This window comes from Emydura macquarii, unplaced genomic scaffold (assembly GCF_026122565.2).
Source record: "Emydura macquarii macquarii isolate MOO-44397 ecotype Brisbane River unplaced genomic scaffold, CSIRO-AGI_Emac_v2 contig_3343, whole genome shotgun sequence".
NCBI classification, from domain to species: domain Eukaryota; kingdom Metazoa; phylum Chordata; order Testudines; family Chelidae; genus Emydura; species Emydura macquarii.
Window position 1 is genome coordinate 5,232,501 of NW_027133480.1, and position 24,726 is coordinate 5,257,226.

The following is a 24,726-nucleotide window of genomic DNA, read 5'->3' on the forward strand; positions in this document are numbered from 1 at the left end:
TCTGAGGAATGTGGGTACAGTTATAGCATTTGTTGGTGCATATCCAAACAATGTTACAGGTCAGATGTTAAACGTTCTTTGTAAATAGCATATGCACACCATGAAAGTAGTAGGTGGTTCATATGGATGGTCAGTTTTAAGGTGAGGGGAAGCCATACAAATAGATACATTTAATCATAATCTATCATAATGTCTACACTGCAGCCAGGGGGTGTGATTTCAGCTAGTGTAGAATTACTTGTGCTAACTTTAATCTAGCTAGCTTGCTAAAAACAGCAGTGAGGATGTAGCAGCGTGGGCTTCCATGAAGGCTGCACTAGTCCACCTGACACCCCTGGGTATGCACTTGCTCATGCAGCCCACCGTGTTCTCACTGCTATTTTTAGCAAGATAGCCAGATTAAAGCTAGCACAGGTATGTCTTCACAAGCTCAATTCACAACCCCAACTGTAGTGTAGACATACCTTTAGACTCGTACATCATAAATAGAATTGTTATATTTTAATTGAAGAATTTCCATTCCTGCTACTGGTATATTAGCCAGAAAAATTCAGCCTCACTCTGAGGTCCGGGGTTGAATTTGCAGCAGTAGCAGTTAGAAAAAAATAAATAGTTTTACTTGTAAAATGAGTATATTTAATAGGGAAGTAATTGAGGGATGATAAAAATGGAACCTCACTGTGACTGGAGAGTTTGAGTAACTTTTCACTTTTAAAATATTTTTAAAAATACATATCTGACTATAAAGTTAATTATGAATTGTATACATTTAATAGGACATCTCCTAAATGAAAATGATTAATTTATTTTTACACTTTATGTTTGACCTTTATGAACCACTTTAATCTTTACTTTGGTTCTGTTACTTATGAGGTCATAAAGGTCAGAGCTAATTTGTAAAAATAAATCTTATGTTTTGAATTAGGCAGGGTCACATTCCACATTCTGCGTCTACTGTAATATATGTATACATCATGCAAACAGATACAGAGAAAATAAGAGAAAATGTCTGTCTTAGACTTTCAACAATGACCTCTCTAAAATATTTGCAGCCTCTCAAGTTCTGTACACTCATCCTGTGTATCTGTTTCAAATATATTGTTGGTCTATTTATTGTATTTATAGGACACAAGTCACCATAATATCTAGTCATAATATCTAAATTCCTGGATACTCTTTTAACACATAGTAAATAGTAATATAACAAAATATTAAATTAGCTAAATCAGATATAGTCAGTAATCTCTGATCATTTTTAAAAAGAAAGAAGGAATGGTTCATGTAATCTTCAGTGTGCAAAATAATTTACATTTAAAAATCAGGAAAGTGGTTAGCTCAGAGGATTGGTAACGAGATATGTATAGGTTGCTATTTAACTCAAACTAACAGTGACTGAATCTTGTTACCCTCTGATGGCATTTTAGTAGCATGTGTAGAATTAATTTGGTTTCCCTAGCTCACAGTGGACAAGTGTCCAAATTACTAAAAACCACCACCATGATTAGAACTAAATGGTAGAGTAGTTGGCACCATCAGCTAAAATGCATAGGATTGAACTAATTGTAGTTGTTCTTTCAACCAGAGATCCAGGTCAAGTTTTTTACATTAGAAGGAAACTGGCAGTGCCACTGCCATTCTTGTTTATAGATAAACTGAAGATTTCAGTCTTCAAGGTGTCAGGCTTGACCGTTTTGAGCAGTATTCATTGAGAGAGAAAAATTGGGTTTTTAAAAAATCCATCCTCGTACTGCTCCATACAGACTGCACAATATACACAATTTAACGGATGTGGTGGAAGTATTTGTCTGTGTTGACATTTGGAAACACAATAAAAATAGACTTGAATAAGTTATCTGGTTCCCAACAATGGGAAAACTTTTGGGAAAGAAGTGTGAATAGTCTGTCTGCCTGTCTTGTCCTGTCCAGCCTTATTCTTGGCCAATGGGATAAGGAGGTGGAGTTAGGCCTCTTACCTTTTGAACTTACCTTGCCCAAAGAATTTTAAGACATACAGAGGGAAAGAGGGAATTATTGGAGTTCTTACCGGTATCCACCATTCTCTCTGCTCTTCCTATCTCATGTTGCCTGCAGCATCTGGATTTTTGTGGTAGTTGTTATGCCTATGCTTTGATAGTAATTCATTGTTGCATTTTATAATGCTTCCAGCCTTTAATTAAATTATTGTGTGACACACCCAACCTTAAAATGAACATGTTTTCAGTTTGTGTTTCTCCTATATTAAAGTAACTTGTTCATATGGGGAAATGTAGTCTGACAGGCATCATATGTCCAGAAAATGGCACAACACCTGTACCATTTAGGCATTAAGTAAGTTCATTATAAACTCCTTTTACCAGGTATTTATAACTTCGCTTTACACTGAATCTTGGCTTACAAGGTTTCAGCCTGGGAGTTCATTGTTTACACTTTTTTCAGCAAAATTGCTTGGGATGATGTTAAGTTATGAGTGTGAAGTTTTTCCATATATTTTTTGTACTTGTTCAAATATAACTTAGATTTCTAATAAAATTTGGGAAGTGATTAGCAGGTAATGGAATCTAATCCCTGTTGTTTTTTATTCTGAAAAGGACAAATCAATAAGAAATGTCATATCTTCCAAATACTTGCAAAAAGTTACTGTTGTATATGCTTAAAAAGTGTTGTGGGAAGTTTTTTGTTGAAAGGGGTGTTTCTTCTTTGAGTGCTTGCTCATGTCCATTCTATTGTAGGTGTGTGCGCGCCTCCATGCATGGTCACGGAACTTCTTTCCCTTTAGCAGTACCCGTAGGGCCAGCTCCGGTGCCCCCTGGAGCCCCGCGCACTTGCCTCGGTATATGAGGCGCTGTGGGCCCTACACTCCCTCAGTTCCTTCTTTCCACCTGTGACGGTTGCTGGAACTGCTTCACCTTGCATTACAGATGCTCAATCCCTTTTGTTATCCTTAATTATTTGTTGTTTGTCTTAGTTAAGTAGATTAGTCCTTAAGTGTTGTTAATTGTGGTAGTTAGTTACTTAGAATAGTCCTGGCTGTGACATTGCTGGGAGCGGGACATACCCCGGTCACCGGGCTTCAAACCTTGTGCCTCCTGTGGGAAGACCTTTCCACTGAGCAACCCCCATGATAGTTGCCTACAGTGCCGGGGGGGAAGCTCATTGTAACAAAAAATGCAAGATTTGTAAGGCTTTCAGACCTCAAATTAAAAAAGACAGAGAGATCTGCTTGAAAGCCTTACTAATGGAGGCAGCACTCAGGCTGACCTCCAAACCAACCTGTTCTACCTGGGTACCGAGCATGGCATTGGTGCAGAGCGCGCCATTGGCACTGGCCCTGCCTCGGCACCAGACATCTTCATCACTGTCGAGGAAGAACCTGCGAAAGCAAGGCGCAGAGTGAGGCCGCTCCCCTGCACCATTCAAGAAAGTGGGGTTGAGCACAGGGCTGCACTGAGGTCAGACAGTGGAGACTCGCTCGCCACCTCCGGAGCTTATGTCTCCAACAAGAGAGCTACCCCTGACTCCTGGGAGTGGGAAGGCATCTCTGCACCTGCCGGCACCATCGACAACGGAGGTGTTTCATGCGGCATGGACCTTCTTGGTTTTGCCCATGCCACCCCCGCCCCAGCCTCCACCCAGACAGAAGGTGCCGGTGTCACAGGGGAAGCCTGTGTCGGGACCCCCTGGTTGACTTAGGTGATCCCCAGAGTCTGGGGGACAATATCCATCAGCCCCGTCACCCCAAATGGAAGGGTCGACATGGCACTGCTCCCTGAGAAGTTGCTCCGGGTCACGGTTGTCCGAGTACCCCACATTGGCAGGGCACAGAGCAAGGTCACCCTCTCAGCACCGGTCACAGTCCCCAGCAGCGGGTGAAGCTCATTCTAGGAGGCAGAGCCTGTCTGGGTCGCCTGCAAGAGGCCACTCCCCAGAAGGAAGTTGGCACCGCTCCCCAGCACCAAGGAGTTCACCCACACCAGCACGGCACAGAACCCGGTCACTGGAGGCAGACTCAGCACCGAGGGGGAAGCAGCATTCCGGGCATTCCAGTTCACGGTTGGGGCATGATTCCCTGCATCAGCACTGGTCGCAGCACTGGCACCATGGCTCATCGTCATCATGATCAACGATGCCAAGAGGTCGTTCTCCAGAGCACTGGAGCATCCACAGATCATGTCATCGCCTCCCCTCCACTTGGCACCATACAGCCTCCGATGCAGCCCCACCATGGTCATCTGACAGAGAGTTGGCATCCTCTCAAGCGGATGGCAACTGGGAGAGTTGTCACCACCCACAAAAGATGCCGGAACACCCCTCTGCTCAGGCAGCCCCAGAATGGCCTCAGTGTCAGTGGCCACCCCAATGGCTGTATTAGGGACCTTGGGGGTTTCCAATGGGGCCAGGTCTGTAGTCATTCAGGTCACTGGTGTACAGAGAAGGGCCATCATTCAGCCTACGGTGACGATTCAGAGCCCACGAAGGGACCTCTCTTGGGCCCCTCATCAGCGGATGCCACCACCCACTGCGCTCCTCCAGTCCTCCTCCTCTTCCCCAGATGAGGTGATCACCCAGGGACCATCAGCGCCCCTGGATGATTTCAGGGCGCATTAAGAGCTTATCAAGAGGGTGGCTTCCAACTTGGGGTTGGAGGTGAAGCAGCTGAAGGAGGCATCATAAAGTCTCTTTAATGTCCTGGCAGCAGCCACTCCAACCCGCCCCATGCATGAAGGAGTATTAAAGATAGTGAAGGCTCTGTGACAGACCCCTTCATCAGTGGCCCCCAACCTCTAAGGGAGCCAAGATAGATGCTGCCAACCAGCGGGATAGGCAGGGAAAGCCCGGTTTCACACCCAAAAATAAAGACAACAAGAAATTGGACTTGTTCGGGAGAAAGGTTTATTTGACGGCAAGCCTGTTTCGAATTGCCAGTCAACTGGCTCTCCTGGGCAGCGACAATTTCAATCTCTGGGATTCTCTAAAGCACTTTGCGGATGCTTTGCCCCAGGACCAGGTGCTGAACTTTAGCACCATCCTGAATGAGGGTATTATGGTGGCCAGATCAGCACTGCAGGCATCTTCAGATGCAGCAGACTCGGCGGGCAGAGCCATGGCCTCCACCATCTGTATGTGCAATCCTCAGGTCTGTCCCAGGAGGTCCAACAGTCTATCCAGGACCTCCCCTTCGACAGGTCGGCCTTGTTTTCGGACCAGACAGATGTGAAGTTGCATGGTCTGAAAGACTTGAGGGCCACGCTCTGCTCCTTGGGTCTTTATATGCCCCAGGCCTTTAGGCACCAAAACTGTCCTCAGGGCCAGCAACAGCAGAGATACCAGACACAGCGGTTCATGCTCTACAGACAAAGGGACAGAAATAGGGGGTCTAGGCAACATTGACCATTGCCTGGGTCCTCCTCAGCCCCCCAGCAAGGGTCATCTAGGTGATCCTGTAATCAAGCGCAGTCATTTTGAAGATATACCTGAGGACAGCGTTCCAGCCTGTTCCCTGAATCCCCATTTCCGTTCTTGAACCATCTAGCCCCCTTCCTGTCTGAATGGGCCAAGGTCACTTTGGACCGCTGGGTCCTTGGCATAGTTTCAGCAAGCTATGCCCTCCAGTTTGCTTCTATCTCTTCGAATACCTCCCTCCCCATCCCTCTTCAAGGACCCCTCTCATGAGCAACTACTCATGCAAGACGTAGAGACCCTTCTCAGCTTGGGATCCATAGAAGGGGTTCCACCGGACATGAGGGAAAAAGGTTTTTACTCAAGGTACTTCCTCATCCTCAAAGCGAAAGGGGACCTAAGGCGTATATTAGACCTGCATCATCTCAAGAAATATCTCAAGAGACTGAAATTTCACATGGTCTCCCTTGCCTCCATCATTCCCTCCCTGGATCCAGGAGACTGGTATGCCGCCCTCGACCTAAAGGATTCATACTTCCACATTTCTATTTTCCCCAGCCACAGACGTTTCCTCTGTTTCATGGTGGCTGACTCCCACTGCCAGTTTGCAGTGTTGCCCTTTGGCCTTTCCTTGGCCTCAAAGGTATTTACAAACTTTATGGTGGTAGTGGCAGCGCACCTGAGGCACAAGGGGGCTACCTGGACTATTGGCTAATCAGAAGCAGGTTCAGGCCCCAGGTCCAGAACAGTGTGAATCTGACATGCGCCACCTGCTGCCAGCTGAGCCTCCTAATAAACGAGCAGAAGTCCACATTAACTCCAGTGCAGCGGATAGAGTTCATCGGGACGGTCCTGGACGCTTCTCAAGCCAGAGCTTTCCTGCCCCAGCCACACTTTGAGGTGACATCCGCCATCATCGCTCACCTGCACCTCTGCCCGACTACAACAGCCAGGCACTGTCTGCAGCTGTTATGCCATATGGCGGCCTGCACTTATGTGGTGAGGCTGGCTCGGCTAAGACTCAGACCACTTCAGTCATGGCTCATCTCGATTTATGCCCTGAGCAGACATTTCCTGGACCGGGTGGTCACAGTCTCCCCCCAACTCCTTCCCCCAGATCCTGGCCACACTAGACTGGTGGTGGAGGCCCTCGACAGTGTCGTTAGAGGAACTAGTCCTCTCGGTCACTCTAGTATTGGACGTCTCGGACTTTGGGTGGGGGGGCCATATCAGCACCAGCCTTGGCATACAAGGGGTCTGGTCGAGGAAGGAGAGGCACATGCACATCAACATGAGAGAGTTACGGGCTAATCGCCTAGCCTATGGAGTGGGCAAGTTGGTGCAGGTACTGAGAGACAATACAGCAGCCATGTATTACATCAACAGATGGGGGAGCCTGTTCCTCAGCCCTCTGCAAGGAAGCAATTTGTCTGTGGGACCTGGCAGTGAGGCACAATTTTCACATAATAGCCTCACACATCCCTGGAGCAAGGAACGACGAGGTGGACCGCCGCAGCAGGTCGTTCTTACCCTGCCACGACCAGTCGCTTGACCCAGAGGTGATCTCTATGATTTTCCAAAGGTGGGGCTCTCCCCAGGTGGACCTGTTTGCGTCAGCATGGAACAGGAAATGCCCGCAGTTCTGCTTCCTCCGTGGTCTGGAGGCCAGGTCGCTCTCCAATGCTTTCCTGCTGCAGTGGTCGGGGAGCTTCATGTACGCGTTTCTGCCCATTCATCCTCTTCACACAGTCCTGCTGAAAATCAAGAGGGACAAGGCCAACGTTATCTTAATTGCACCGGCCTGTCCATGTCAGCACTGTTTCAGCATGCTGCTGGACCTATTGATCACCGCCCTTTCCCCCCACCCCCAGCTGGAGCTACCGAGACAGTATGATCTTCTGTCCCAGAACCCCGGTCGCTTGCTACACATGGACCTGGACTCCCTATACCTCACAGCATGGAGGCTCAATGGCTGAACGCAGACGAGAAAGCCTGTTTGGCACAAGTCCAGCAAATCCTGCTGGGTACCAGGAAACCTTCCACATAGGTTGTGTATCAGGCAAAATGAAAGCAATTTACCTGTTGGGCGGAGTCCCAGGGAATTTCGCCTGGGTTGTTGCTGATACAGGTGATCCTGGAGTATTTGTTGGAATTAAAACTCCAGGGACTAGCCGTGGCCTCCCTGAATGTCCACCTAGCAGCTTTATCAGCGTTCCGCTAGCCTTTGGACGGGAGATCAGTTTTCTTCCACCCTATGACAATTAGGTTCCTGAAAGGGGTGGAGAGACTCTATCCGCAGGTCCATAACCCGGTGCCTCCCTGGGATCTCAGCCTGGTCCTCTCGCAGCTCACGGGGCCACCCTTTGAGCCCATGGTTACATGCCCTTTACTGCTGCTGTCATGGAAGGTGGCCTTCCTGGTAGCCATTACCTCAGTTGCAACCACACCCAGCCTTCCTGCCTAAGGTTGTTTCCCAATTTCATTATAATCAAGATATTTTCTCCCCTTGTTTTTTCCCAAACCTCATGGTTCAGAGGAGGAGAGGAGGTGGTACATGCTAGATATTAGATGGGCGTTAGCATTCTACATGAAGCACACAAGACCGTTCCGGAGATCTACACAACTCTTCGTCGCGGTGGCTGATTGGATGAAAGGCTTACCTGTTTCCGCCCAGCACATCTCATCATGGATAACTTCCTGCATCAAGTTCTGCTATGAGCAGGCGAAGGTGTCACTTCCGGGGATAATTACAGCCCACTCAACCAGAGCTCATGCTTTGTCTACAGTCTTCCTAGTGAAAGTGCCTGTGCAAGACATCTGCAGGGCTGCCACCTGGTTGTCAGGTCACACCTTCACGTCCCACTATGCCATTGTCCAGCAGGCACAGGACGACACAGCCTTCGGCAAAGCAGTGCTGCAGGCAGCTCATCCATAACTCCAGCCCACCTCCAAAGTATTGCTTGTGAGTCACCTACAATGGAATGGACATGAGCAAGCACTCAAAGAAGAAAAGATGGTTACTCACCTTGTAACTGTTGTTATTTGAGATGTCTTGCTCATGTCAATTCCATGACCTGCCCCCCGTCCCCGCTGCCAGAGTTGGTGGCAAGAAGGAACTGAGGGGGCATAGGGCCGGCAGTGTCTCATATACCGCAGCATGTGCCCGGGACTCCAGGGGGAGCCGGAGCTGGCCCTATGGGTGCTGCTAAAGGGAAAAAGGGTCTGGTGACCATGCACGGAGGTGTGCACACACCTACAATGGAATGGACATGAGCAACACATCTCAAAGAACAATAGTTACAAAGTGAGTAACCATCTTTTTTAGTTGCAGCTCATGTCTCTTCAATAAATAATATTGGGCTATATCTTCTGAGTAATTTGTTGCAGTAAATGATGTGTAAGTCCCATCCTATCCAAGCCAAACATCCTCTGGAGAGATGGAAGTAAGGGATTCATACCTTTTCCATGAAAAGTGTGGAGCTGCTCATGGGAGCTGGAAGCTCATTTATTTATTTCAGTTTTTTCCAGCATCTCTTAACAGCTGGAGTTCTGTTTGTCAATAGAGTGTGTTCCCAGCAGTTATCACAGGGAATGACTGGAAGCAAAATCAACCCTTTCAGCCTCTGTTTATGCACAGGTGCATAATTCTGTACATTTTTATTCCTGCCTTGTTTCCCTTTGCCTAGCACAATAGTGACCAAGGAGTCCAGATTTATACAGCCAGTTATTGTTAACCCTGTTGATCATCCTATTGTGGCCACTGAATGGCCACAACCACTGCAGCTAGGCACCCAAATGGAATACCCAGGACTAAACTGTATTAGCCATCTCAAACAAAACACCACCCCACCACCTCCAACAGAACTACAGAATCCCCAAACCAAGCCACAAACAATCCCTGAAAACATCATTCCTAGCTTCTCTGGTCCCTTAGATCTCTCACTTCTCAACAGTATATCTCTGAGAGAGGTTTTATTTTCTCTGTCCTGTTTTCTTTCTTACCTTGTCATTTATTTGTTCAGTTTCTATTTCTTCTTTACCTATACCATCTTTTTCTCCTCATTCCCTTTTTCCCCCCTCATTTTGCTCCATGAAGCCATTATATCTCTTACACATTTCTTCCTCGTTTACCATCTAGCCCCCAATTTCTCTTAGTGCCTTTCCAGAATACGAGATAATTCTTACTAGCAGGCCATTTCCCCATGCAACCAACTTCTTTCTATTGCCCAAGACCTGGCATGAGGCATCTTCTGACCTGCTTCAGAATGGCCAGTTGTTTGTATAATGGGAGCGAGGGGCTACCCAGGTCATGGCCTAGCACACCTCCAGCCCTTCATCCGGCACGAACTTCTAAAATGCATCTTTCATTGAAATACCTGTAGTCCTGCAAACTGGACTTCACTACATTGTCTTCTTAACAGCAATGTAATAAAAACATCAGCTGAGACTATATATCACTATCTATGCTTGTTGTTGTGTTTCCCCATCTCTATGGGAGGAGTGAGTTTTATTGAGAGGTTTCAAGTTTTGACTGATTCCCTTATTTTACAGTCTTCAGTTATTACCAATGCAGCTATTAGAAAAGCTTGTTCTACTTAACTGTTTCTAGTAGGTTCAATTGGACAAGAAAGCCATCGCCAATCAAAAAGCCAATAGTGTCCCTGGGGTCTACAATTCTTTACTTATGTGGCTATGAGATACCTGATACCCACAGTGCTGGAACCTTCACCTCAGCATTTCATCCCTTTCAAAATGTAATGTACATTTAAGGATAAAATTTGAGAAGCTGTTTAACAATTAAAATAGAATGCATGTTTGAACAAAGTCAAGTGCTCCATTGTTGCTAGCAACAACCATTGTGTGGAAAAAGGGCAGCAGAGTTCCCATACTCTGAATGGAATATATTTCGTAAGCAACATATACAATATCTACACCATGGCTCTGCTTCAATGTTCAGCTCAAGAATTATGTAGTCATCCTAAGCTCATGAAAATATAAAGCGTTTTCGTGTGTGTGTGTGTGTGTGTGTGTGTGTGTGTGTGTGTGTGTGTGTGTGTATACAGAGAGAGAGAGAGAGCATGTGTGTGTTAATTTTTATGTGCAAATTTTACTACACTTTATGATGATATTTAATAGCATAGAATGTTGGCACCTGGATTGAAAATTGATGAAGGGTCAGCCATCTAATTTTGAGCAGGTTATGCATACGGGTACTAACACTTGTAGACAGTTTAATAACAGTATTTGGCACTGTCTCTGAGTGCTTAAACTAATTAATGCATTTGCTCCCTACAGGGCAAAATTGAATTTTCAGATACTTTTATAAAATGATGTGCGTGATTACTAAATATAGAGTTGTTTTGAACTATAACGTCTAATGTTTTGTGACAGTAAATATACAATATATACTGTTTCATTTGAAAAATGTACAATGAATCAAAAATACATAATCTCTGTCTTTTCATACTGATATATAATTGTTTTAATATACAATATTTTTAGAATGTTAAAAGGTACTCAATAATTTGGCCATCACACTACAAAGACCCATTATTGCTTAGCTCTCAAATGATGATTTTGGAACCATTCCATTGTTTCCTGTAACTATTCCATGCTCCAGTTAAGTTTGCACAGACTTCTCATTTTATTCCTACAGGTTTTGTAAAGTTCCAGGTCCACCTACCCTGCTGGGCCTAACCCGCCTCCTATTTCTCTGCCAAAAAGAGAGGGTGGGGAGGATTTGGAGTGAGTCCCTGGCAATGTGGATTTACTTTATTTCATTGGTTTAAAAAATGACATCAGGCAATAATTCCCTGAAATCCCTGAGTGCTCAAGGTTAACACTAATCTTGCTGCCTTAAAAAGAGGTTAAAAAAATAATAAGTAACAATTTGATTTGAAATAAACCTTTCTAAAGAAATCACAGTAAACAAAATCTGTTTGCCTAAGGAAACCCTCCTAGCAATCAGCTAGTAACACAACTGCATGTGCTAATGAACCCAAAGCTGTTAATGTGGTTTCTTCAGTTAAATTGATTCATGAATTTTGAAGAGAACATTATCTAATGAATTTTCTTTGAATAGAAAGCAATTAAAAGGACAAATCAGTCTGATTAACCCCAAAGTCACCCGACTGCCACAAATGGTGTACAGTTTGAAATTATATCATAAAAAACTAGAGCAGATTTGCTATCTCTTTGCCCTCTACTAATCCATGTAAATTAATGAACAACAAAGTTAATTTCTTTGATGACCCTTTTCTAGTATCACCTGGATTATGCCGATGTTTAATTTGCTTAATGTTATAATAAAGACTAAACAGATTTTTTCAATGAAGTGATTATCTTTCCCTTCAGTTAAGAAGTGATTTTTATTATTTAACACACAAATAATGGTGTATGAGTTTCCTTTAAGAACAAAATCACATTTCACTAGGTTTGCATATAACATAGTCAGTGGCAGTTGGTACCAGAATAAGAAGAAAATGTTTTTAATCAGTTTGTTTCGTTGCCAAAGGAAGAGACTAGTGTTTTCATCATTGTTTGCTTTTTATTTATTACAGTTTGTTACCCACATTAGAGATGTTTTGTAGTTGTCGTCACAGCTTCTGCAAGTACCTTGGAAGAACAATAGCTGTTAAACCAAACTAAACCCTAAACTAGCTATTTGTTTTCTTACTGTAAAATAATCCTTGGGTGGAAACTTAAAACCGTGCAATACAGAGGGAAAATTGTTCTAATGCATTCATTTATGCAATATTACAACAGGATGAAAACTAAAAGCAATTTGATGATGATTATGAATTAAAACGAAAATAATGGAAGTTATTTTATTTGTCATGCCCTTATCATTAAGGATGTACTGTATATTGAAGGTCACAGCTAGTCCTTACATTTTATAATGTCTAGAATTCTGAACAGTAGCTTGGGGGTGTCTACTATAAAATGCAGTCAGCCAGGATAATACCAAGTCCACTGGCTCTAGGGCTTCTTTTCCAGTGTGTCCCAGCTGAAGTTTGAAATTAACTAGAGATACAAGAGCTTTGTAAAATAGGTAGAGCCAGTTATTTCTTCCTTTTTTAATTTGACTCTGTGCTAATTTATATTCTGCCAGTTTAATGGAAAACCATATTGTATGAGTTAACAGGATAATTGTACTTGAAGCAAATTAAAAATATAGAAAAATCAAAGCCTTAAATCCCTTTTTTATAGTGATCAATTACTTGAAACACTCTAATAATCATGTATTTAAATACCATAATATAGAACACAATAACAGGACTGAGTATCTGGGCTGTTTTAATTTAAAGTAGAAAAGTTGTTGTTCAATCCATAGTTTGTGTAGAGTTCTTAATGATTTTTATCTTGACTGTTTAAACCATGCTTATGAATATTGCTGCTTCTTTTTTTCAGATTCATTCACCAGACAAGTGTTATGGACCCTGTTGAGAGATGTGAAATTTGGAGAGGCAGTTTCTTACAAGCAATTAGCAGACCTGGCAGGCAACAGCAAAGCAGCAAGAGCAGTGGGAGGAGCAATGAGAAGCAATCCTGTAAGTTCATGTCAACTTTCAAATAAAGTTGATGGAAGATGGTGGGTTTAGACGGAAAGCTTTGTGGGCTAAATGTCATTAGATTAAATTTATCTGCTATGAAAACTACTCTACCATGAGTAATAAGGTCAGTAAGTGTTTTTAATCAGCATTAATGCATGAACCAGTTTAATATGATTTATACCCCTCCATTTATGGTGTTAGTAGGTTTGAAAAGAAGCATTGCACTTGTTTTAATTTAATACATCAACCTATACAAATTTTGTTATTCTTAAACTTTTTTATACATTTAGGGAGAGGGAGTCCTTTGTCACTTAACAGTGACACTTTCTCACAAGATGTGAATGGCTTTAACTGAGTTATAAACCAGTACATCTCTCTCGACCTGAAAATAGTTCTGACAATATGAGAGGAGTGAATAGATTCTTCATCCATAAAGGCACAAGTATGATTCAGAGTCTCAGTAGTTCAAGCTATGGGTTGTCTGGGCTGATCAGATTTTCTCCCCACTTCAGAGACTGGGCCAGAGTCTCAGCTTATGTAAATGGCATAGCTCTGTTAAACTCAGAGGAGTTATCAAATTTACTCCAGCTGAGAGTTTGGACCTCTAGTTTTGTAGAACCATTGGTGAACTCTCTAACAGTTTCCTCAAATACTTCTAACATACCAAATTGGCTCAAAGTTTGGCTGGGATCCATTAGTGTGACCTTATATATTAAACTTGAGGTTATATAGGTCTTGGCATATGGGTTAGGCCATTAGAATCAAGGTGTCGAGGAAAGAGAAGGAAGAGGGAGTTTAGCTTCTCAACCCCACCGTGTTTGGCTTTGGGATATTTGCCCCTCCTCTTGAGATTAGACTCAGATCACCCTATGGGTCCATTGGATTTTGGTTGTATATCTCAGCATGGCACTGGTTGTTACTTTAATACACCAGCTGATGCCAGGACTGCAAGCCATAGACAGCCCTTGTTATCATCTGTGGGATGCACGCTCTTTGGGCAAATAGGACTTGTGTTAACAACATTGGTATCAGTATTCATTGTTACACAAGTACAGAAAGGGGAAGTTCAGGAACAGTAAAGAGGATGTCACTGGCTCTTCATCTTTCCACTGATGCCAGGCGTACCTGCCTACAAAGATATTTTGTTTGGTTTCTATTTATAACATTGTGGCCTTTTCAGCCATTTTTGAGCATGTTTCTCCTCATTACCAAATGCCCTCGGCAACGTGTGTCTTTCTATACCTTACTACATCTTCATTTCTCTGGTATCATAAGTGCTGTAATCTTTGACCTTCCATGTTGTTTTCATATTCAGTTTTCTCAGATTTTTCTTTAATAAGGTACATAAGAGACTACAATATGTGGTTGCAAAGTGAATACAAAAATCTATATTTTCACACATGGAGGTGACTTTACATACACAAATCATAAAGTTTTGCTTTTCACAGTGCTGCATACACTGTGCATATTTCTCCTGATTTATAAAGGAAATACAGCACATAACTGACCCACATACTGGGACTTGTATTTCTAAGAACAGCATGCAGATTTAAATGGAAAATAACAGAGACATGGAAAAAAGACATCCTTTTGGAATACAATAAAATTATATATGTGTACTTGTGTAAAATATCTATGGAATCAAATTGGACGTATAGGAGATATGCAATAATGAAAGCGTGTGTTGGAACAGCAGCATCATTAGAGTTTAATAATATTAATATTTTATATTAGCACATTTCTATTGTGAAATGTTGGTATGATATCATATTAATATATGCCTTTCCCTAATGCTGTGCAGTAACCTGAAATCTGTTAAAATGTGGTATCATATCAGGAATAGAAAACACTGTAGCATGGGATTGGAAATAACTAAAATAAGATAGGACTCCATTTTTAAAAATTGCCATAGTTGTGCTGTATATTTTCAGAACTATTTTCATCCTTTCTCACAGGGGAAAAAGCAGGAATTTTCACACCACAACCTGCTGTTACCACTACTTTGGATGCTGCTGCTCCACTGCAGCCTGAGGGCAAAGCTGGGTACATTTCTAGGCAATAGCAATTACATATCCTTTTGCACAAAACTACATTGTTATTCTTTGAGAACTGTTTCCTGTAGGTTTGCATTGCACTGCCTTGTCTTAACGTACACCATATTGTATTGGAAAGCAATCTATCATATTAAAATAAGTTGTATTGTCAAGTACAGTACAATGTATTGACAAAACATAGTATCACACTGTGTTGGTAGATTCATACGAAAGTCACATATGCACTTACAAAATTCTTAATATACTTTTTGTATTGCACTTGCAAATTTCACAAACACATCATTAGACATAGTATATTTGACTAGGCACTAGCTAACGTTTAAGATTTGCATTTTTTCAATGGGGGAGGGTAATGAGCTTTTAAATCTAACTAAACATAGTTCATCCACTTTGACATAATATTAAATATTTTAGTGAAATTGCAGGTTGAGTCCTTATAAGCACTAGTACATTACAACTCCTACATGAATAATATACGTCTTTATTAAGATGAAAATGCCCATTTTGAGTAGTCATCGCTCTTGTATATTATGTCAAAAATGCATAAATCAGGTGCTTTTACAGCATTCTGAAGAGTTAATTGCTGTTATTGTGTGTCCTCCAATGTGTCCTGAGTTTAAGGATATGCATGAAAAGCAAAGTGTGCAGTTTCAAAAGCTAAGCCTTTGTGAGTTACCAGATTTTTGTACATAATGGTTTAAAGTTTAGTGAATAGAGCCCGTAATCCTTGCTTTCCAAGCTACGCAACATTACTTCCCACAGTTTCTGACATCAGCATTTGTTTGCACATATTATCTGTTGCTGACATTTGACTGGTACTAGTAACAATATTCAGAAACATTTATTGTTTTGCAACCTGTCTGAATCTATCCTTACATTATTAATCTCCATGAATGTGTCTGTCCAAATATGACCAAAGTCACTAAAATTATAAAGCACGAATTCCTGAGGGTTGTAAATTGTATTATCACTAGAAACAAGTGTCTAAAAACCAGAACTATATGTAAAAACCTACCATGACTGAAATCAAAGTTAGTAATAAAAAATGTATGCCTTATATTTTCCACCACCTAACAACATACATCTCTCTTCTACAAATCATGTCTGGGTGGTGCTTAATTTCTATAGTATACAGTGTACACATTTCCTTTGTAGTTAAGTTGCTTCACATAATTCATACAATGACCTTCAACTTTATGAGAAGGTGAAAAAGGTGCCAGCAGCAGCTGAGAGATGCAACGTCTTTGTTTCAAATTATGCCAAGGACATAGCAGGGATGGCTCACCTTTTGCAAGAAAAACTTCAAATAGTTTACTGCAGTTTAGATTGATTGTGAGGTCTGTGGTCCTCAAAGGGAACCCATAAAGTTCAATTAAAAATCTCATTAGAATACTATAGGAGGATCAAAAAGAAATCACAGAGACTCATGGGAGATCTCGAATGTTGGGCTGATTAGTCTAAGGCCATCATAAATGACTATTCTATGAGTTAAATAAGATGTCTTCATTGGTCTGTTAACAGCAGCAATAACTGTATAAAGGCCCTTTATGTTCTTTCTGCTTATGTTATTGTTCAGGCTAAACCTAACTAAGTGTATAACTTGACACTAATATCGATCTAACATAAGTCAAGAATATTATTCAACCAAAATTTTTGAAACATTCAAGATTGAATAGAGTAATTGTGCATTTAAGAGACGATTGTGAAGTATGGATCTGAAATGTTGCAAATGCATAAAACTAGTTGTGCATTAATTCCTTAGGTGGCTGGCAATAAACTTGAACACATGCTGGTTCATATTATAGTATTTGTTTCTATCAGGGAATAGGGGAGAAAAAGCAATGGGACATGAGAAAACTGAAAGATTATTTTTTACTAAGTGTGATTTTTGTTGTATGTTATAACTTGATATTTCAGTTGTTTCCATTATGGCCTCACTGATCTATTTTTGACAGTTTGGCAGCTTTCTGTAAGTATTCAGTCCATCAACCAGTGTAATAGGATGGTCAGTTTTCTATTGCGTCAAATTGAAAACTCTTAACAAGCAGAGCACCGCAGTTGAACACCATTCTGTTTCATCTTCAGACAGAATTTGCTAAATGCAGTTCAGAGGCAATCAATACATTGTGCAGAGAGTTTTTTCCCCACCTTTTTCTAAACAAACCTATTATTGAGGAGTTAGTTTATTCACAGATTGCCATGAGCGTTAATGACCACCCGAGTCTTGTTCTGCCAGTCACCTAGATGGCTGTTGATAAAGATTTAGCATCATGTTCTAAGTGTCAGGCCTGTCAGTAGTGCTGAACCATTTGACCAGAAGAAAAAACGCACAGGGAGCTATTGATTACAGCTTCTCAGTGTCACTTGTTCACCAGGATTTAGGTATTGATGAGGCTGCAAGTGAAAACAAGCTCTTTCCCTTGTGGGCCTCTACCCAGAAGAACAAAAGCAAAGTTAGAGAAAATATTCAGCTGGTACCTGAATCAGAGGGATTCCATTATTGATTGAAAGGCCCCTTCATGTTATTTTTGTTGAAGACAAATCTATGGGTTTGGAAGTTTTATAGCATTTGAGATAGGGTCTGTGTAAGTGATGGATTCATGTATTGGATGAATTAGATTTCACAGCATGAAGATTTCAATGGAGCTGTAATGTTATGAACTGCTTGGTTATTGATAAAAATTACATTAAGTGTAACTGAGGTTTTAAACAGAGGGTTAGGGTAGTATTCCTTCCAAAATGTCCTTAGGGCTCTAATAAATTTTAGCAGGTTTAATTATTTTAGTAGTCTGAAAGTTGTCACCACAATTAAAGCAAACTGAAGTGATATTCAATATTTTTAAATTACAGGGTGATTGTAATGCATTTTCTTGAATTATTTCCAAGGCTGTGTAGAATGATGCATACACACATAGTACATAACAAACATCATATACATATCATATGTTATGACAAACATGGCATAAATTACCTTATTTCTGTAACCATGGACAAAATTGTATTTATTTTGCACCTTTGAATTTATCGCTTGCACTTTGCCTGTTAATCTCTGCCAGAACTACTTCTGGTTTCCAACAGCTGCAGTCTTTTAAACAAAAAGAATCTGGCATCAAAACACTTTCTCACCCTGTCCTCAAGCACCGCCCCAAAAAAGAGGGATCAGATTAAAAGCAGGAATCAAGTTACACTTGCTATAATCTGTTTTGGACTAGTGCCAAGTGTCTAATTCCTTGCTCCCCTCAGAGATAGGAACAGAAGCAGCATCCCAGTGGAGATGTGAGATGCCCGGATTTCCTCTGATATACAAAGCATCTGGGTCAGACTGCCTTCTACACTGAGATTTGTGTGGTACAGGAGCATGTTCGTGGGCCGTCAGGGATCCAGTTTCAGCTCTATAGAATGATCTGTGCCAGCCCCAGGGTGAATTACAGCAACCTATGGACTTCTTTAACTTGTGCCAGCTGGCTGTGGTCCCCAAAGGATCATGTTCCAGCTGAGAATTGGTGGCATGTCCTTTTCCACCTGAATACACCCTCCCCTTCAGGGGGAAGTTGGCACAGGAGTGGACTTTACACCAGCAGAGCAGTGTGCCCCGCCCCCACTCTCTGGGAGAATTCTCAGCTGGCCAGTTACAGACAAAATCTCACTGCTTCCTACCACCTGAGTAGCACAAAGGAGCTGGATCAGGAGGAGTGTGCCTGGCCCTTAAGATTTGTAAACTGTATGGCCTTAGCATCACAACACCCTGATTTATAGAAAAGCTCATTTAAATATCTTCGCATTTTTTGTATATTGTCACTCCAAGACCTGTATTTCATAACAAATACAACCAGATTTTATGGATGGAAAGATCTCAAAAAGAATATCAATATTTTTTTAAAATAACTTCTTTAAAGTGTGATGTAAACAAAATACAGGATGATGTGGTGGTGTATAAAAATTGTATTGATGCTCATTGGAGGTGTCCTGCATAACTCACTTGTGGAATAAGATCAGTCAAATTTTTATATCCCCATGTGCTATATATATGTTCTACCTCTAGATTTAAAAAAATAATATCCATTACTCTGTGTCCTTTCCATCATCATAACCCTTTTTTAAAATCCATTTAGCTTTCTGTTTCTGTTCAAGGGCTTGATTCGGCAAAGTGCTGAATGTTGAGGACATTGAGCATCCTCATTCTTATTCTTACCTTCTAGAGTACCTTAAATAAGCATAATTTGAGCCTTATGAAGGAAAACTGCAAAGTAGAGTAGAAAATGAATCAATGTAATATTTTGCATCTATTCATAAGGATCAAGAAAACTACCAAATATCTAATATCTAAAATGTTCAGCATCTTGAAGGATGCACTTTTTAGTACCTCATTCCTTTCACAATTGCATCACCACATTTGAAATACAATCCAGTTATCAAAACAAATGTTATAAGATTAAAGATAATGTGCTGAATTTTTTATGATGTGCATTTCAAGGATGATATATAAACACCAGTAATAAAAAAAAACATTGCATTTATGTACTTCTGTACATTATCAGCATGTTATGTAATTTTTCATCTACATTTTTTAAAACCCTTGACATTCAGCTACAAAGCAAAAGGTATAAAACAGTTTCTCCAATTGTTTAGAGTGCAAATTAAATGAATCCTGGTATAGGTTTTAAACATACACAATCAATCTCAGATTTACTTGCTGTTAATTAATTTCTATTATAATAATAATTGTATATAGTACTTTTCATCAGAAGTTCTCAAATACCTTTACCAAAAAAAGTATCATTTTACATATGGGAAACTGAAGCACAAAGAGATGAATGAAAGTCATTCAGCAGGCCAGTGGCAGAATCAGGAATAAAACTCCATGTCTCTTGAGTCCTAATCTAGTGCTCCATACACTAACCAACACTGCCTTCCCTAGCTGCTAAAGTGGTAGCAAAGGGATACCTGGCAAATATTCCATTTTCTAAAACTGTTCTCTCTATGTATTTTAGATATTTGTAGTGCACTCATTGATATAGTACGTAGATCCTGTATAAAACCATCAGTGTTATCCTTATTCATTCAATATTCTTTTTTCCTTTTGGAAAATTATTTTCATCATAACCAAATATTCATAACTCAATACCTATTTTTGTTTATGCTGCTGTGCTGTTGATGGCTAAGGAGCTACTGTATGCAAACCTTTCCTTTGAGCTTTGGAGAAACACTGACACAGCATACCAAATTTAGGGACATATAAATCCTCAGGGCCTGGGATACACACACAACCCTATATATATATGCCAGACTGCCAGAGAGGGGTAAGGTTATTTGGCAGCAAACATAGATTGCTTTAGTCTTTGGGCTGCTCTAGTTTATGCTAGGGACCAGACTAGCATATGGATGGGCCCTGGGTTAAGGGACCATAAGGATCATTTACACATATATATGGGTATGTATATCCCAGGCCCGGAAACATGATCTTTCTTTTCTTCCATGTGGAATTCTGTTGATTCATATCTACACAGATGCATTGTTTTGCAGGACTAGGACCTGCATGAGCCTTTTGTTTTTTACGCTAAGATCCAGCTCTTCCCCTGGCTTAGAATAGCTTTGCAGTGCTGTCACTGTGCAAAGTTGTCCTAAAGTTGTAGACACTGGAAGCTTCTCCTTCTGTAAGGTGAATTCAAAGGTGACCTAAAGCTACCATAACAGACTCTGTGTCCATGGACCAGCAATCCCAGACTGCCACAGAGGAGTGGGGTTATTTGGCAGCAAACATTGCTTTAGTCTTTAGGCTGCTCTAGTTTATGCTAGGGACCAGACCTGCACCTGGATAGCCCCTGGATTAGGGGACCATAAGGATCATTTAAAATTGCCTTTGACCTTCCCCTCTCCTCCACTATGCTGAGTGCTCAGGAGGGTCTCATGTTCTTCCCTAACATGATCTATAACTCTGAAGACTTCAATAGGGTTGCATGGGATCTAGCTCAGGACAAAATCTGCCACCTTTGCTCCCTTTCCTCCTCCTCCTCAGCAACTCATAAACCCCTTCATGTATATGTATCATACATGCATGATTTATATGCCTCTACTAAAAATACCGCAGGATATATTTGTGTTTAAAATGGACACGCTTCTCCATCTTCATGTTGTCTCCTCTTCACTGCCAAAGGGTATGCAATCCTAAGAAAGACACAGAGTCAGCTGAAAAACATGCTTTGCCATCTTCCAAAATGCAGATTTTGGCAATAGCAGGGTATGTAATTTAGGACCACCCAATGAGAGTCGTTAACAAATCCGCTAACAAGTTATATGGGGTTTGGGGGCCCATTTACTCTGTTGTTTAATTTGAAAAGTTGTTACCAGGAGAACCAGGTTGTTTTTGTGCTGACTCTGGGATAAAGAACACCTGTTAAACCATCTGATATCAGAAGTCAGGATTCTCATATAAGAAATGCATTTTTATTCACAACGGACAAGACAGTGACCACTAACAACCGAAAGCATATGCTACCAGTATGTGCTAAAATCTCAGTAATATGATATTAAGAGTGCAAAATGAATTACTATACTGTAAATTTGTGCTTCGCCTGTTTGTTTCAGCAGAAGAACATCACATCACTTACAATTAATGTCTTAAAGAAGCACTGCACTCCTTTGATTACATTTGTCTGAATTCTTATATGTTTTTAAGATTGTGGTTCTTGTGAAAGGGAAGCCCTCTCTCCTTCACAGTATGTTTCACTCTGACAGAGGAGGACAATCTCTTGAGTGAGATGGTAGTTCAATCTCCATGGCACAGTCATCCCTTTTCCTCATGACGCTGTCAAGAGTGACATTTGTGATAGCAACATTTGTGACCTCTTCACTGGGAACTGGCCTGAAACCACCGACTCATTGCATGTAGGCCACCAAAATGCTATCTGATTGCAAGGACTTTTGGCCCCTAACAGTCTAAACTTTATTTTGGCGACTGGTCTGTGAGAATGAGACTTCATCACTCATCATCTATCACTCAGCTGTCTAGTGGTGTGTTCTGAGTCTGTGGTGTTGAAGGCTGGGGAGGGCAGAGCAATGGCATTTTTCTCAGAGAGAACATGCAATACTTTTTACATGGTCGTAACATATTCCTCAGGAGGAGACCTTTGCCTCCACTTTAAGAGCCCTAACGATATCTCCCTTTCCTCCTCTTTAAACCTTTATCCCCACACTCAAAACTTTATGCTTATTTTTCCTGCTCAGAATGGGATCAGTTTCCTCTTCAGAGCCCAATAGTGTCACTACTTAACTGCCCAGAGGGGTCAGTAATGAGTGATAGGCACTCCTTTCCTGCATGGATGAGTGTACTGTGTGCACTGCATTTCCAACCTATGTCCAGCTGGTGAGCCAGAAACCAGTCCTGGACTTGGCAGCTGATATTCCCATGTACCAATACAGCAAATGGCCACTGGACCAGCTCATAACTTAATATTTGAATCCAGGTCACCAATAACTTAATGGCTATTAGCAGATGCAGGGAGATAACACTTTTCATATCCTCCCTCTTTGGCCATCCTAGCGCCTCTGTCCTTGTTTCTCTGCCCACTTACTGGTGAATGATAAAAATGACTGCTCTTGTAGACTATTCTCCTGGGCTTGTGGCTGTTTTCCCACCTCATCTGCTCCTATAGTATGCTGTGAGAGCTAGGGGACAGGGAGGCCAGAGAGCATTCACCACAGACATGAGGGCAATATGTGAAGCCTGACTCTGTGCCAGCACTTGCTCCAGCAGCATGCCCTGGCCTTACTGGCACTCAACCAGGGTCTGCTAGGGTGGGATTTACATTTCTGACCAGAGAACCACAAGAAATATAATTCATAATAATTTCAAGAAAAACCAGACAAATGATTCAGAAACCTTATTTTTATTTGTGTGTATTTTGCAGGTTCCGATTATAATACCATGCCACAGAGTGATTTGCAGCAGTGGACAGACTGGCAACTACGGAGGAGGAACTCATCTGAAACAGTGGCTTTTGTCACATGAGAAGCTTCAGAAAGAAAAGTTAGCATATTGATGCAGTTCAGCCACAGCTGTTATACAGCCAAAACACATAACCAAAGATACTTGGCTTATAACAAGCTTTCAGAACACACAGTAGAATTCAGGAAAATGGTAAATATTTGAGTGACATATAAATATAATACAACATCCGAAGTGAAATGTGTGGTGGCACTACTATATTAAAAAAGCTGGATGTGTCCTAGGGGACGCAGCTTGTATGCCCTTTCTTGTTTTTACATTTTACAGCAGAATGAGTACAGCGGACTGTGCCTGTTGTGCATGTATTTTGTTCCCATCTCCAGTCCTGTTTTGTTCTATTTTTAATGTCCATTAAAGCAAGCATAAGGGAGTGGGAGGGGCATGGCAAATGTTAGGTGCAACTGCCCCTCTAAGGAAGCATCTGGCTCACAGAGGGGACAGCCGGCAGTCTGAAGCCTTTGCGTGTTTCTGAGAGCAAAATGAAATGTAAAAGCTTCAGCACACACCTCCCTATTCCTTCCTAGCTTTTGTATTTGTCCAGATTGAAAAGCTTGTACCTATGCCAGGATTGGTGCCCAAGATTCTCCTGTTTCTCTTTGATGTTTGAACTGTTGAAATTATGTTTTACGTAAACAGTTGTTAATTAAACACATTGAGAATCATTCAAAAGGAAATGGCTATTGAATTGCCTATTCACAGCTTTTCTTTTCAAATTGTTGGAGATGCTTGAAAGATATGAATAAAAATTATTTTGTCTATATTAACACTGCAGTAAGAAGACAGAAAAGTAGATGCTGGTAAAGTACTTTATGCCAAAATAAAGAGCTTTTTCAAATTAAGCAGTTAAGTTACAGTAGCTTGCTCAAAAAATTTAAAATGTAATTCATTTGTTATATTTTTTGATCAGTAATGTGATTTTTGCTTTTTTTATTTAGCATTATACAATACTCTGAGTTGTTAGGAACAAAGCTTTTTTTCATATAGCTTATCCATAGAAAATATAGGTAGTCAAAGGATATTGAAGCTAAAATTTCTGATTACTTAAAAAGGATTCCATGAGAGTAAAATATTGCAAACTACCAAGAGCTGAAATTTTCAGTCTGGGAGTCATAAATTATAACATGGAAATACGGATTTTTTTTTCCATATTCTTGTAGGTGTATCTTTACAAAGCTCTTTGCTAACAAAGAAATTACTGTATTATGTTACAATGTATTACTTGTTAATGCAGCATTATTGATATATTAGCTTTTTAATAAAGTTGTGTTATGCATGTATATGTTTCTGTGTGTATGTGTGTAAATAAAATGCAGTATATGATATATGGAGAAAATAAACTATACCCAACTGTACAATATAAGGCTGTATTTTTATCAAGGGTTTCTGGTGGCAATATAAACCAAGAAAGCAAAGCTCAAGTGGTTTGTACATGTCACCAGTACCCTGAGATAAAAATATAGCCTTATAATATGTACAGTTTGGATGTATTTTATCTTTTATAATATGTGGATACCAACAAGAGAACACAATGCCTTATGTAAACTTTAACCTTTTTCAAATATTACATCACTTGCTGCTTATCGGTAGATATTTACATTTGTTCTGCCATAAATTTATCCTTCTTTCTTCTTCTGAAATAGTAAATTGAATGTCATGAAGACACTCTCATTGAGTACAGTAACTGTAAATCATTTAAAGTGCAGAGGAACAGATTTTT

The 24,726-nt window shown here is 41.0% G+C and overlaps 1 protein-coding gene across 6 annotated transcripts in view; it reads left to right on the forward strand.

Annotated features, from left to right (window-relative positions):
• Positions 1-24,284, forward strand: part of MGMT (O-6-methylguanine-DNA methyltransferase) — a 308,081-nt gene extending 283,797 nt beyond the window's left edge. For all 6 annotated transcript variants that reach the window (XM_067533423.1, XM_067533425.1, XM_067533421.1 and 3 more), the window contains 2 exons: positions 12,808-12,947; positions 22,912-24,284. In XM_067533423.1, the coding sequence (XP_067389524.1) occupies positions 12,808-12,947; positions 22,912-23,043 (272 nt within the window). In that variant the 3' untranslated portion in view covers positions 23,044-24,284. The remainder of the gene's footprint in view (positions 1-12,807; positions 12,948-22,911) is intronic.
• The last annotated feature ends 442 nt before the right edge of the window (positions 24,285-24,726 follow it).